This window comes from Polypterus senegalus, chromosome 14 (genome assembly GCF_016835505.1).
Source record: "Polypterus senegalus isolate Bchr_013 chromosome 14, ASM1683550v1, whole genome shotgun sequence".
In the NCBI taxonomy this organism is placed as follows: Eukaryota; Metazoa; Chordata; class Cladistia; order Polypteriformes; family Polypteridae; genus Polypterus; species Polypterus senegalus.
In genome coordinates this window covers 78,146,114-78,158,716 of record NC_053167.1, presented here as the reverse complement: position 1 = coordinate 78,158,716, position 12,603 = coordinate 78,146,114, and the positions used below count along the sequence as shown (strand labels likewise).

The 12,603-nt window shown below is 38.5% G+C and overlaps 1 protein-coding gene across 2 annotated transcripts in view; it reads left to right on the top strand.

Annotated features, from left to right (window-relative positions):
- hmcn1 (hemicentin 1) overlaps positions 1-12,603 on the top strand; it is a 280,760-nt gene that overhangs the window by 181,790 nt on the left and 86,367 nt on the right. For both annotated transcript variants that reach the window (XM_039735773.1, XM_039735774.1), the window contains exons 40-44: positions 59-182; positions 5,177-5,352; positions 9,308-9,404; positions 11,247-11,369; positions 11,870-12,031. In XM_039735773.1, the coding sequence (XP_039591707.1) occupies positions 59-182; positions 5,177-5,352; positions 9,308-9,404; positions 11,247-11,369; positions 11,870-12,031 (682 nt within the window). The remainder of the gene's footprint in view (positions 1-58; positions 183-5,176; positions 5,353-9,307; positions 9,405-11,246; positions 11,370-11,869; positions 12,032-12,603) is intronic.

Sequence of the window (12,603 nt, the reverse complement as noted above, 5' to 3'; positions counted from 1 at the left end):
GTCAGAATAGAACTGACATTAAATCAATATGTGTATTGTTTTTCCCAATTTATCTCAGCTTCTGTCAGGGGGTAGGGTTTTGTCCATTGCAAGTTCTCAGATCAGGGATACAGGAAAGTATACATGTGTGGCAGTGAACGCAGCTGGAGAAGAGCAAAGGGACATCCAGCTTCGAGTTTATGGTGAGTTTAGAAATTAGTATTATTGTATTTTTATTCTTTAAACAAAACATTACAATGCATATTTTGCATTATTTGTTATTAAATTAAATGATACTGCCTCCAAATGGGAAATGATGTGCTAGTCACACGGGAGCAATAATGAGGGACTCAGTCACTGTATTACAGACTATAGCAATTATTTTGTTGGCATTATGGTACCTTCAAAGACAGTGTGTTACTAAAATGCTGAAAAGTCTCCTGAATGAGAAAAAGAGAGCATTCTAGTGACAAAGAGGCTTTGAAGGATGCAAAGCACACTGCATCAATAAGCTAATTAAAAGGACAGTCGTGATAATGGGACGCATTTTGGGCCACCTGGGGGTAGTGACAAAGGAGAGAATGAGAACAAAACTGACTGCCATTATGAACAATGCTGCATATTTTCTCTCTGACACTCTAACAATGAGGGCCTTTAGCCAATATCTATCTATCTATCTATCTATCTATCTATCTATCTATCTATCTATCTATCTATCTATCTATCTATCTATCTATCTATCTATCTATCTATCTATCTATCTATCTATCTATCTATCTATCTATACATTAAATTGTAATGTCACAGCTTTGAGAAAATCTATACTAATAAAAGGCAAAGCCCTCACTCACTCACTCACTCACTCACTCACTCACTCACTTACTTACTGACTCATCACTAATTCTCCAACTTCCCGTGTAGGTAGAAGGCTGAAATTTGGCAGGTTCATTCCTTACAGCTTCCTTACAAAAGTTTCATATCGAAATTCTACGCGTAATGGTCATAACTGGAAGCTGTTTTTCTCCATTTACTGTAATGGAGATGAGCTTGAACGCCGTGGGGGTTTCGTGTGACATCATCACACCTCCCACGTAGTCACGCAGTACATAGAAAACCAGGAAGACCTCTAAAAAGCGCTGAAGAAAACATGCATTATATAATTGAGAAGGCAGCGAAACAATAAGAAGCGAGCGAGTGACATATACTACCATATTCATGAGTTCTGCTACTGGAAACAAAGCACGATGTAAACCTACACTTTAAATTAAGTTCATAGACAGGCTGCCGCTGGCGTTTGTAATTTAGTGCCTACCCATATAAGGCCGTCCGTCAGCGGCAATCCAATAGCAAACTGCCACGGGTAAATATTCACGGGTGAAGGACTGTGCTTATGGAGAGGAAGATGAGATGGTCAGGGTGGTGTTTGACACAAACTCAGCGAAACTGCGAGAGAAAGTTTTAAGTGCCAGGACTAAGGTAACATTAAATACAGCCATGGACATAGCACGAGATGGCACCAGCACAGCTGGGAAACTTCGATGCATGTACACCGAGCGGCTCACGTGAACTGACGAAGTGCACAGATAAAAGCAACAGTTCCAAAGAGTGCTGAACAAAAAACGAATTACACAATTGAAAAAGCAGCAAGAAATATGAAGCGTCTGATACATACAAGCATATTCATAAATCCAACTACTGCGGAAACAAAGCACACGGTGGAAAAAGTGAAAAAAAGTGAAAAAAACCCGTGCATGCAGTGTGTCGGATCTCAGATAAAGAAGAAGACGAGCTGTTTATTGATGCAGTAAGAAACGAATCGATGAATGAAACCTGTCATCTTTACAACGATTGACAAACACGGAATGTAACTTGAACACAACACATCCTACAAATACGAACCTGATTGAAAGAAATAATGATAATCAAATCCTTGATGACAGCAACACTCAGTAACACTCACAAAACAAATACTGTATATTGACAGTCATGTTACGTTATTTTTAAAATGTTCCCTTTTCTTTTTCTAGCTTTTTTAACACACTACTTCTCCGCTGAGATACGCGGGTATATGTATGTATATATATATATCCCGATCTACATACTCGAATAATGGATACTTTATTCGCCATCAATGATTGTTTTGGTAAAGCCATACTCAGTGTATTCATTAGATGAACGGTAAAAAAGTAAGAGCGAGGGGAGGATGACTTATTGAGGCATGCAGGCTGTAGTGCGCGTCAACTCTATTTGAATTGCGCGATCACATTTGAAAAATATATCTTTTCAAGTTCTATTTAGTCCATATGTGTCAAACTCAAGGGCAGGGCCACATCCGCCCGGCGTAATTATATCCGGCCCGCGAGATCATTTTATATACTGTATTATTGTTATTAATGGCCCGGGTATATGAAGCGCTGGTAACACAAACTACAGATCCCATAATGCAGCGCTTCAGCTGCCTTGCCGAACACTTACCGCGTTAATCAAGTCTAGCTTATGATGCTGCAAGTTATTGCGAAGCTAGCTCACACGATGCTGAAGAGAAAAGTTGATTCTGAAAATAGAGCCTTTAAAAACCGATGGGAGGCTGAGTATATGTTTACTGAACCCGTGTGTCTCATTTGTGGAGCTAATGTGGCTGTAATTACAGAATTTAATCTAAGACGGCACTATGAGACAAAACATCAGGGTAACCTGAATGCAATGCAGAAGATACAGAAAGCAGAAGAATTAAATAAGAATCTGACACTTCAGCGGACGTTTTACCCGTGCACAATCACAAAGTGATTTCAAGTGAAGCTGCTTTTATGGGAGACACAAATGCACCAGTGCAACTTGTCCCACTTTCCCTGTTGCCAAGTAATGTTAAACCAAGTCGTCACTACGGTGTTCCCAAATACGCACTTTGCTGATAAACTGAGCGCACTGAGTTTGCACGGCGCTTTGGTGACTTTGAAGAACAAAAAAAGTCCGTCTACATGCGGCTCGAACCTTGTGCATGTTTGGTAGCACATATCTGTGTGAGAAGCTCTTCTCAGTGATAAAGACTAACAAAACAGCACACAGGAGTCGCCTCACTGATGAGCACCTGCAATCCATCCTGAGAATCTCCACAACACAGAACCTCACACCAAACAGAAACGAACTTGTGGCCAAAAAGATGCCAGGCGTCCAGCTCTAAAATGACATATGAGCAAAGACAACTGAATGATTTGATTTGTTATTGCTGAAAGGAACACATTTTATTTATATTTCCAGGTTTTGTTATGCAGCATGTTCATATTTGAATTTGTATAATTTTGACAGGATATATTTTTATGGAGAGCAAAATCTTTTGGGATATTTAAAATCTAAGTTTATTTTTATATAAAATTACATAAGAGTAAAGAAATTTGAATGTTTGTTCTTTTAACGTTTACTTTATTTCTAACTTGTATAATTTAGACAGGATATATTTTTATGGAGAGCAAAATATTATAAGTTGTTTAAGGTTTGAGTTGATTTATTCACAAATAATATTCCTGTCTGTTTTTACCATTCCTACCAAAGATATTTCTGTCGACTAAATAAAAATTCCTTCTATTTAAAATTTAAATAGAACTTCAGCAAATACGATAGTTCATAATATCCACGCAGACTTGCACGTAAGAGTGGGAGTCATCCGTTTTAACAAACAGCGTATTGCACTGATACGAAATAGCTGTGTGTGTATATATGTAGATATGTATGTATATATATGTTTATATATGTGTGTGTGTATGTATATATATATATATATATGTATTTGTGTGTATATATGTGTGTATGTATGTATGTGTATATATGTAGATATATATATATGTATGTATATATGTGTGTGTGTGTATGTATATATGTAGATATATATGTATGTATATATGTGTATGTGTATATATGTGTATATGTATAGATATGTACATGTATATGTTTATGTGTGTGTGTGTAAATATATATATATATATTGTGGTCCCCGGCCGGGACGCCCAGGAGGACGAGAGGAGGGCTTGTGCCTCCTCCACACCGCGAGGGGGCGTCCGTCCTGGTTCTGTTGGGAGCCACGGGTCGAGGGCATGGAAGCCCTACCCTGTAGGGGCCCGTGGTTACCGCCAGGCGGCGCCCCGATGCCGGTTTATCCCGTGCAGTCGCCGGCCGGAGCTGGAGCCCGGCCGTGACGCCTTGGAGGACGTGAGGAGGGCTTGTGCCTCCTCCACACCGCGAGGGGGCGTCCGTCCTGGTTCTGTTGGGGACCACGGGTCAAGGGCGTGGAAGCCCAGCCCTGTAGGGGCCCGTGGTCACCGCCAGGTGGCGCCCCGATGCCGGTGTATCCCGTACGGTCCGCGGCTGGGGCTGGAGCCCGGCCGGGACGCTTGGAGGACAAGAGGAGGGCAAGTGCCTCCTCCAGACGGAGTGGGGGCGTCCGTCCTGGTTAGGCAGGGGGCCTCGGGTACAGGGCATGGAAGCCCAGCCCTGCAGGGACCCGTGGCCACCGCCAGGTGGCGCCCCAGTGCCTAATTATCCCGGGAGCCCGGCACTTCCGCCACACCAGGAAGTGCCGGGGGGAAGACTTTGTGTGGCGCCCGGAGAGCGGCCAGGAAGGCAGCCGACACTTCCGCCACGCTGGGGCGTGGACAAGGAACAGATGGCGGAAGCACCTGGGGCTCATCCGGGGCATTATTTAGCGCCTCCTCCAGTCAGTTGGTGGAAGTCGGGAGGAAGCGGACTGAGCAAGAGGAAGGACTGGAGGCGGCCAGGAAGGCACAAAAGATTGTGGGCCTGGACTTTGGGGAATTCGGTGCGAGAAGGCACTGGGGGTGCACGTGAGCAAAGACATTGTATATATTGTACATAATAAACAGTGTGTGGAGCAAAATATGTCGTCCGTCTGTCTGTGCTGGGGCCAGCGTTCACAATATATATAAATGACAGCATCACTCACAACAGTGACAAAACAATTACATTGACAATCATGTTACGTTATTTTCAAAATGTTTCCTTTTCTTTTTCATTGCTTCTTTAACACACTACTTCTCCGCTGCGAAGCGCGGGTATTTTGCTAGTAGTAAAATAAAACTGCAGTTGTTTTTGCATAGAAATAAAAAAAAGAATTTATCTGGCCATATTTTATTTATATCATGTATTGAAAAATATATAAAAACCTGTTGCATTTTTTTCATAACAGTGCCTCCCGATATCTTGGGTGAAGAGCAAAATGTGTCTGTTGTTATGAATCAGATGGTTGTGATGCTTTGCCAGAGCAATGCTGTCCCACCACCTACTCTGAGATGGTTCAAAGATGACCACCCTCTTCTCAGAAAACCTGGCCTTATAATTTCAGAAGATGGAAGTACCTTAAAGGTAATATTTAAGATCAATGTAGAGGTTTACTTTGATACATAGAGTAATTGTGGTCTGTGTATTCGTGTTCATAATTAATATACAATACACCATTGTTGTCATTGACAGTAAGAAAAATTATAGAAAATTGAAGTCTTTGGTCCTTCATGACTAATCACTTTCTTTTAATTTAAGTCAGTGGTCCTCAACCTTTTAGGCTGAAAAGTTTTGAACTATTAAAATGGCAGTGGAGCCGGATTACTGTACTTTAAATCCAAAAAAACAAATTATTTAAACAGTTACCTATGTACAGTAGAAATGTTAAAATACAAAATTATTGATAAGCTTTGGTGTAAATATTTACAAAGAATTCTGAAGATTTATTTTCTGCATGTTTTTGTGTATTATACTGAGCACTGGAAGTCTCTTCTAGTTAGTTAATGTTTTATTCTTGTATACTGTAGTTGATTGATGATTAAATGTTGGAAGGTGGGGTTTCAAATGTGCAGGTTCTGTTTTTCTGTTTGTTATTACTAGGATACCTTTCTCATTTCACACTCTCTCTATCCCACTCTCTCTCTCAGTCTCTCTTTCTTTCTCTTTCTCTGGCTCACATGCTGTCCTTTTTAAAAAGGAAACAAAATAAAAGAGGAATTTGAACAGTGGCTTTGAGTAAATTTTATTAACTTTATTAAGACCTATTTACGCAGTGCAGTATACACCAGCTTTTAGTTTACACACATGTGTGCTCCCATCTGCCGTAAACAGATTTTAAGGATGTGACCTGTGCAAGAGAGGGCTACACTTAAAAATATGTGTCATTCCAAAGCTGATCTGCAGAGAGAAGACTACACAGTCCCCAGGCCTTTATGTATTTAATATAGAAAAGAAAACACACAATCACATAAAAAATGAATTATACTCACAAAAGTTAGGGAACCATAAGTGAGGGGAACAATTCAGAAAAATATGAGATGCTAAACCAAACCTGTGAAACTAATCAAGTAGCTTAATACACTTTACTTAAATCAGTGCCTGAAAGGCAATATCAGTGTCTTTTTAGAAAGTAAGAAAAACACAAAGGTTTTGAATGCACTGACATTATTTGTAGCTTATTAGTCTGTAAAAGAAAATTAACATACTTAAACAACATGAAAATGACTCACATTTATAATAAGAGAAGCACGTAGCTTCACTGAGAAGATAGAGAGACAAAAAGAAAAGAACACAAATGCTTCAGTTTTAAACACAAGTCTTTAAAACTGTCATAATTTTATTTTAAAAGAGGCAAACTGAAGATCAACATATTGTTCTGCAGAGTCAGTTAGTCACTCAGTCATTATCCAACCCGCTACATCCTAACACAGAGTCACACGGGGTCTGCTGTCCCCAACACAGGGTGCAAGGCAGGAACAAATTCCTGGGCAGAGCGCCAGCCCACCGCAGTTGTTCTGCACAGTACAATCCATTTATTAAAGCAGCAAGAGCTCACTGACATTGGCACTTATGATGATGCACAGTGCTCACAATATTGTGTCCTGAATCCAAGAAATTTCGGACACATTTTTTCTTAGTGTGCCCATATTGAACACACTAGTGTCTCAGTCTCAAGCTTTCTCTCCACTTTGTTTTCTCGCTGACTAACTATATAACCTCACCTTTTCCTCAAGGGCTATTATAAAAAGTGCCAGTGAGGGAACACTTACTACATTTAGAAGTTCTTATTATGCACGTCATCAGAGTACACAAAATAAGGAGGACCATCAAAGAAGGTTTCTGCAAACAATTTTACCTGGTCTGTTAGAAATTCCTTTGTTATTTATAATACTTTGATTCAAGTGTGCAATTTTGACTTTTAATGATGTGCAGTTTGACAAGAAAACTATTCATCTGTATCAAAAAGTTCATTAGTTAACAAACTAAAGTCACCAGTTAAAAATCAATTGAAATTCAGTTTGAGAGAACAACACAACAAAGGTGTCAAAAAATTTGAGGTGCTATGGGCATTCACGTTAAATGATTAATAAAAAGGAACTAGAACAACAAAAAAGCATTTTATCTTGTGATGTTCTATTTTTGTTCTCCCTTGCAAAGTGTGCTACCCTGGTTGGTCTGTAATGGTGTGTTATATTGTTGGCTTGTCACTTGCCTTTTTAGCAGCTCTGCAGTACAGTTTATGCAGTATGTATTCATGTGTGCGTAAACATATAGTTAATATGAACTGCAGCCATTTGTTGCCTAGGAATTCATATTTTTTCCTTGGGTAAGTTGGTATAATGGACAGTAAATTGTTTCAATGATATTTTTGTTTTTATGTCTCATTTTTTTCATTCTGTATAAATAATTCTTGTATAGATTTCAAAGCTTGCCACTGAAAATAATATAAGTTGAATCTGAATGAAATGATATATAGTGAAGTATCTGAGAGCCTAAAGTGGAGATATTTAAAAATAGTAATGGCACAGTGTTGAACTTAGCCCTGGAAGGGACATGAACTTAAAACAGGCTCATGTACATTTTCCCAGGTAAGATGTGCTTGCTGTCCAGTATTGTTTCTGAGCAGTACTAAAAATGCAGACTTCTTTGCAGAAATACATATGAGCTTGAAAATCACAACAGAAGAAACCTCTTATTGGAATAAAACTTGGACTGAAGCACAATGGGCTTCTAAGCCACTGTGGCTTCCAATATAATAATAATAATAATAATAATAATAATAATAATAATAATAATAATAATAATAATAAATATTATTATAAAATATATATTTATAAAAAATAAAAAACATAACAATATAATATATAGTATTGTAATATAATTGGTTCTGTATTTTTTGCTAAGGTAAATCATAGGGTGCTTTTGCTTCTTCCTTGTGAATTCTCAATTGTTTCCACAAAAACATAGCAACAATAGTTTAAAAATGTAATATTTTGGAAAATGCTCAAAAACACCTACATTATATGGAATCCTCATATTTAATGATTGGGACAGTAATGGTAGTGAATAAAAAAGAATTTCTAGAGCTATTTGTGTCTTTAAAGCAATTATCCTTATTTATTTAAGGTGTTCAATTCACATAATTGCTACCAGTTATCTACTGAGGTGATTCTTAGTTTTGTCTAACACACCCTCTAACACACACTGTACCAGGGTATCCACAGGAGTTTCAGCTGTCTTTCTGCCAAAACTGCTACTAGTTTCGGTAATGGCTGTCTTTCTGCCAAACTGTTACTTTTATTATATTTTAATTAGAGTAGTCACTCAACCAAGCAACGTAACAAGGCAAATGACAATGACAAATTGAACTGAGATAAAGGAAAAAAAATGATGCCCCAGCCGCTCTGAATTATCCCAGTTTTTAGGTTAGTATAGTATTCATTACATTTAGGTGAATAGTTTTGGATTAATATTCAGAGTGAGCCTGTCATCATATATATCTTCTTAGATATTTACAGTATTTCATTTTCAATATAGTCTTCTACAGTGATGAAAATGAAATAGTATCTTTCTTCAAAAGTTAAATGCTATATCTTTAATCTTTTTGATGTAAATTACAGTTAGATAGTAATCATTTTACTATTTTACTATAGAACTAGTATGGCATGCTTACTTGTTTTTATAATAAGATAATCAATATCCTGCCTGTGAAGTGTCCTACATCAAAGATGCCCTGTTGTTTCCACTTCCATTGCTGAATTTATCATAATTTATATCAAAATTATTTTTTATGTAAATATCCAGAATCTCTTCAGTAATTTAATTTTAATTCAAGTGTGGCCTAGTGCCTAAGAAATTTGATTTTGAACTTCAAGGTTCCTGGTTCAGTCAACGTTAACTCTGAGCAGGTCACTTATTTGCCAGAAATCTGACTTTTTGAATATACAAATAATTATAATACAGAATTCAGGTGTTGTTTGTAAGTTGCTTTGCATAAATGTAGCAGCTCAATAAATATATTGTTAATATGTTTTATCAGATTGAAAGTTCTCAAGTCCAAGATACAGGACGCTACACTTGTGAAGCAACAAATATTGCTGGAAAAACAGAGAAAAATTTCAACCTTAATGTTTGGGGTGAGTACCTTTTTTACTTATATATTCTAAGGGGGTGCCTGGCTGGGAGGAAGCCAAAGAAAGAGCTCCTGTTATGGCAACACCTCCTGGCCACTTAAAGGCACACCATTTCAAAAGAGAAAGTATCGGGATGGGCTGTTCCTGATATAAGGCCTTGTAGGGACAAGACAAGCCTCGGTTATGTATGGTGTGGACGCCGGCCCGGACACAGACAGGCGTACACCGATGGTTCAATCACCAACACACATTTAATCATATTTACACTATTTACAGTGCACACACAACCTAGTACCTTGTACCAAACACCCTTAAAGTCCAGGCCTCTTATCCAATGCCTCTCTCTTCAGGTCCACCTCCACTCCTCTCCTTCGAGCTCTGTCCTCTTCCACCCGTCTCCAGCCATCGAATGGAGGGAGGTGGCCCATTTTATATCTACCTGGATGTGCTCCAGATGCCTCCCAACAAGCTCCTGCTGGCACTCCCTGGTGTGGTGGAAGTGCCGGTTGTGCACCCGGAAGCACTCCGGGTGTCCCTGGTCTTCTTCCCCCCAGCACTTCCAGGTGTGGTGGAAGTGCTGAGGGCCAGGGCTCCTCAGGCATTTGGGAGCCCCCTGGCGGTGACCATGGGCCCCTATAGGGTTGAGCTTCCAAGATCCTTTCCCGTGGTCCCCAAAGTCACCAGGGCGGTCGCCCCCTCGTGGTCTGGAGGAGGCATAATCCTTCCTCCGGTCCTTTCGGGCATCCTGGCTGGGTACCATCCCCAGCCGCTCGCCACAATGGATACCAGGATCAGAGTTCTAACTAGTGCCCCTGCAGGAAATGGAAGGCTGGCCATGCCTCCAGAAGTGATTTGATGGTTTGGGTACAAGTGACTCTGGAATAGGGTTTAATATCATGGAATGGCCAGCATGCAGACACGATCGAGATTAACACTGAACTGGTGAAAGGTGCAAAGAATGGAATTGATGAAAGACCTACAGTGTGCATAGCCCCCAGCAATTTATTTTTGGCTTAAAAATACTTTACTGTAACTATTTCTTTTTTATATACACTTTAAATTATTATTTCAGATAACAATATATTCTTTTGAACCCAGCAACAGACACCTTTATTGGTTTACATTGATGGATTAAAGGCCAGAAGTCCACATGACCGTCATTAAGTCCTTCCATGAGAACCCTGAATACAATGAGGACTGATCATTTATGTTAGGTAGAATGCCTAGAGGGGGCTGGGCGGTCTCGTGGCCTGGAACCCCTGCAGATTTTATTTTTCCTCCTGCCATCTGCAATTTTTTTTGTTTTTTCTGTCCTCCTGGGCAATCGGACGTTATTTTTATTCTATGTTAATTAGTGTTCTCTTATTTTAATTCTTTGTCTTTTTTTCTCTTTCTTCATTATCTAAAGCACTTTGAGCTACATTATTTGTATTAACATGTGCTATATAAATAAAGGTTGTTGTTGTTGTTCTTTATTAAAATACTTAACCATTATTTTGTTCTAGTCATTGGCGATAATGCTGGATTTTATTTGCATTCAAAAAATTAAACTCATTTACCTGTTATAGTACATTACCTTGGAATGATATGGACTCCTGTCTTATATCATTTACCAACAAAAAAAGTCTCAGTTTTTCTACTTTAAATATTGCGTACTAGTACAGAAATCTGTGATATAATCTGTCTTTTTTTCAATTTTATTATACTGAAGTCTCATCAAAGCATAGTTTGTTTATTGTAATGAAGTACAGTTATGAATTTTAACAATTTGAAACAGCACTTTTCCACTATAAGAATTGTGCTCTATTAACTGTTTCTTTAATGCATCATTTTACCTTCTCTCAGTTCCACCCAGCATACTTGGTGCAGATGAAGTTTCCCAGCTGACAGTCATTGAAGGAAGTCTTATCACTTTAGTTTGTGAGTCCAGTGGCATTCCGCCGCCAAACCTGACATGGAAAAAAAATGGTAAGCAGTATGTAATGTACATCAATGTACAGCTGGATTTGTATGCTTCATTACATAAAATTGAAAGCCCAGAGAAAAAAAATTAGTCCTGCTGTTCTTCTAGAGCGTACTAAATTAGAACTTTTTCTCCATTTCCAATCTTAGTTTGATGTTTATTTTGTGCAATATTTTTTCTATCATTAACAACAGTGGACACAACTGGTGAACAAAATACCTGTTAGCAATAAAATGATGCTGGACACTAAAAAGCAAATTAATTAATGATGAGCCTGCAAAAATGGCATTTTTGATCTTTTGTTTACTTAGGCACACATTTCTTTTTTGTATACAAATCATGTGCCTTTCCTGGCTGTTTAAAAATAGCCTCCTTCATTTTTGTTTTGGTAATTCTTAAAAGAAGTGAGAATTTTCTTCTTTTCCATCTTTTTAGTCCTTATTTCTTTTCCTATAAAATATTTCTGTATATTGCTGAAAATTTCTGGTGTTGTTTTTATGCACAGGAGCTCTTTTAAAGACATTGTCACGTAACAGAGTAAGAGCACTCTCTGGAGGAAGACAGTTGCAGATCTCTAGTGCCGACAAGTCAGATGCTGCCACTTACTCTTGTGTTGCTTCCAACCTGGCTGGAAATGCAATGAAAGAATATATCCTGCAAGTATATGGTAAGGGTTATGTACCACTGAGAACATATAAAAGAACATCACACACCCAAGGGTTACAGTTTTGACACCCTCCACAACTCAAGATTTGAATGTCATATGAATTCATATTTTGTTTCTTTTGTCATTGTACAAATCAATGTGCAAAAAACAATGTAACAGAAAGGCAAGACTACATAACCCATCTATAAGTAAAACTATCATCGTTGGTGCCCATCTGTCCACCTTACAGAACCTGTATTATTCCAGAGTTATGAATCGGGCTAGGAAAATCATTACTGGCCCCTTATTTCCAGGCCACAACCTTTTTGAACTTCTTCCATCCGCTAGGTATTATAGATTAATATATGCCAAAACAAACATAAAAGAAGAGTTCCCACAGGACATCAAGCACACAAATGGTTAGTTTCATCTCCTCAGGCCTTGGAGGGACTTGCAATACTATTTACATATTGTTAATACTTTTATTTGCAATGTTTATTTCAGCATTTCTTGCACTGAGTTACATTCTGCACTCTTTACACATATATATGTATTTATCTATATTTTTGCTATAGTTATTTTTGCCATTAAAT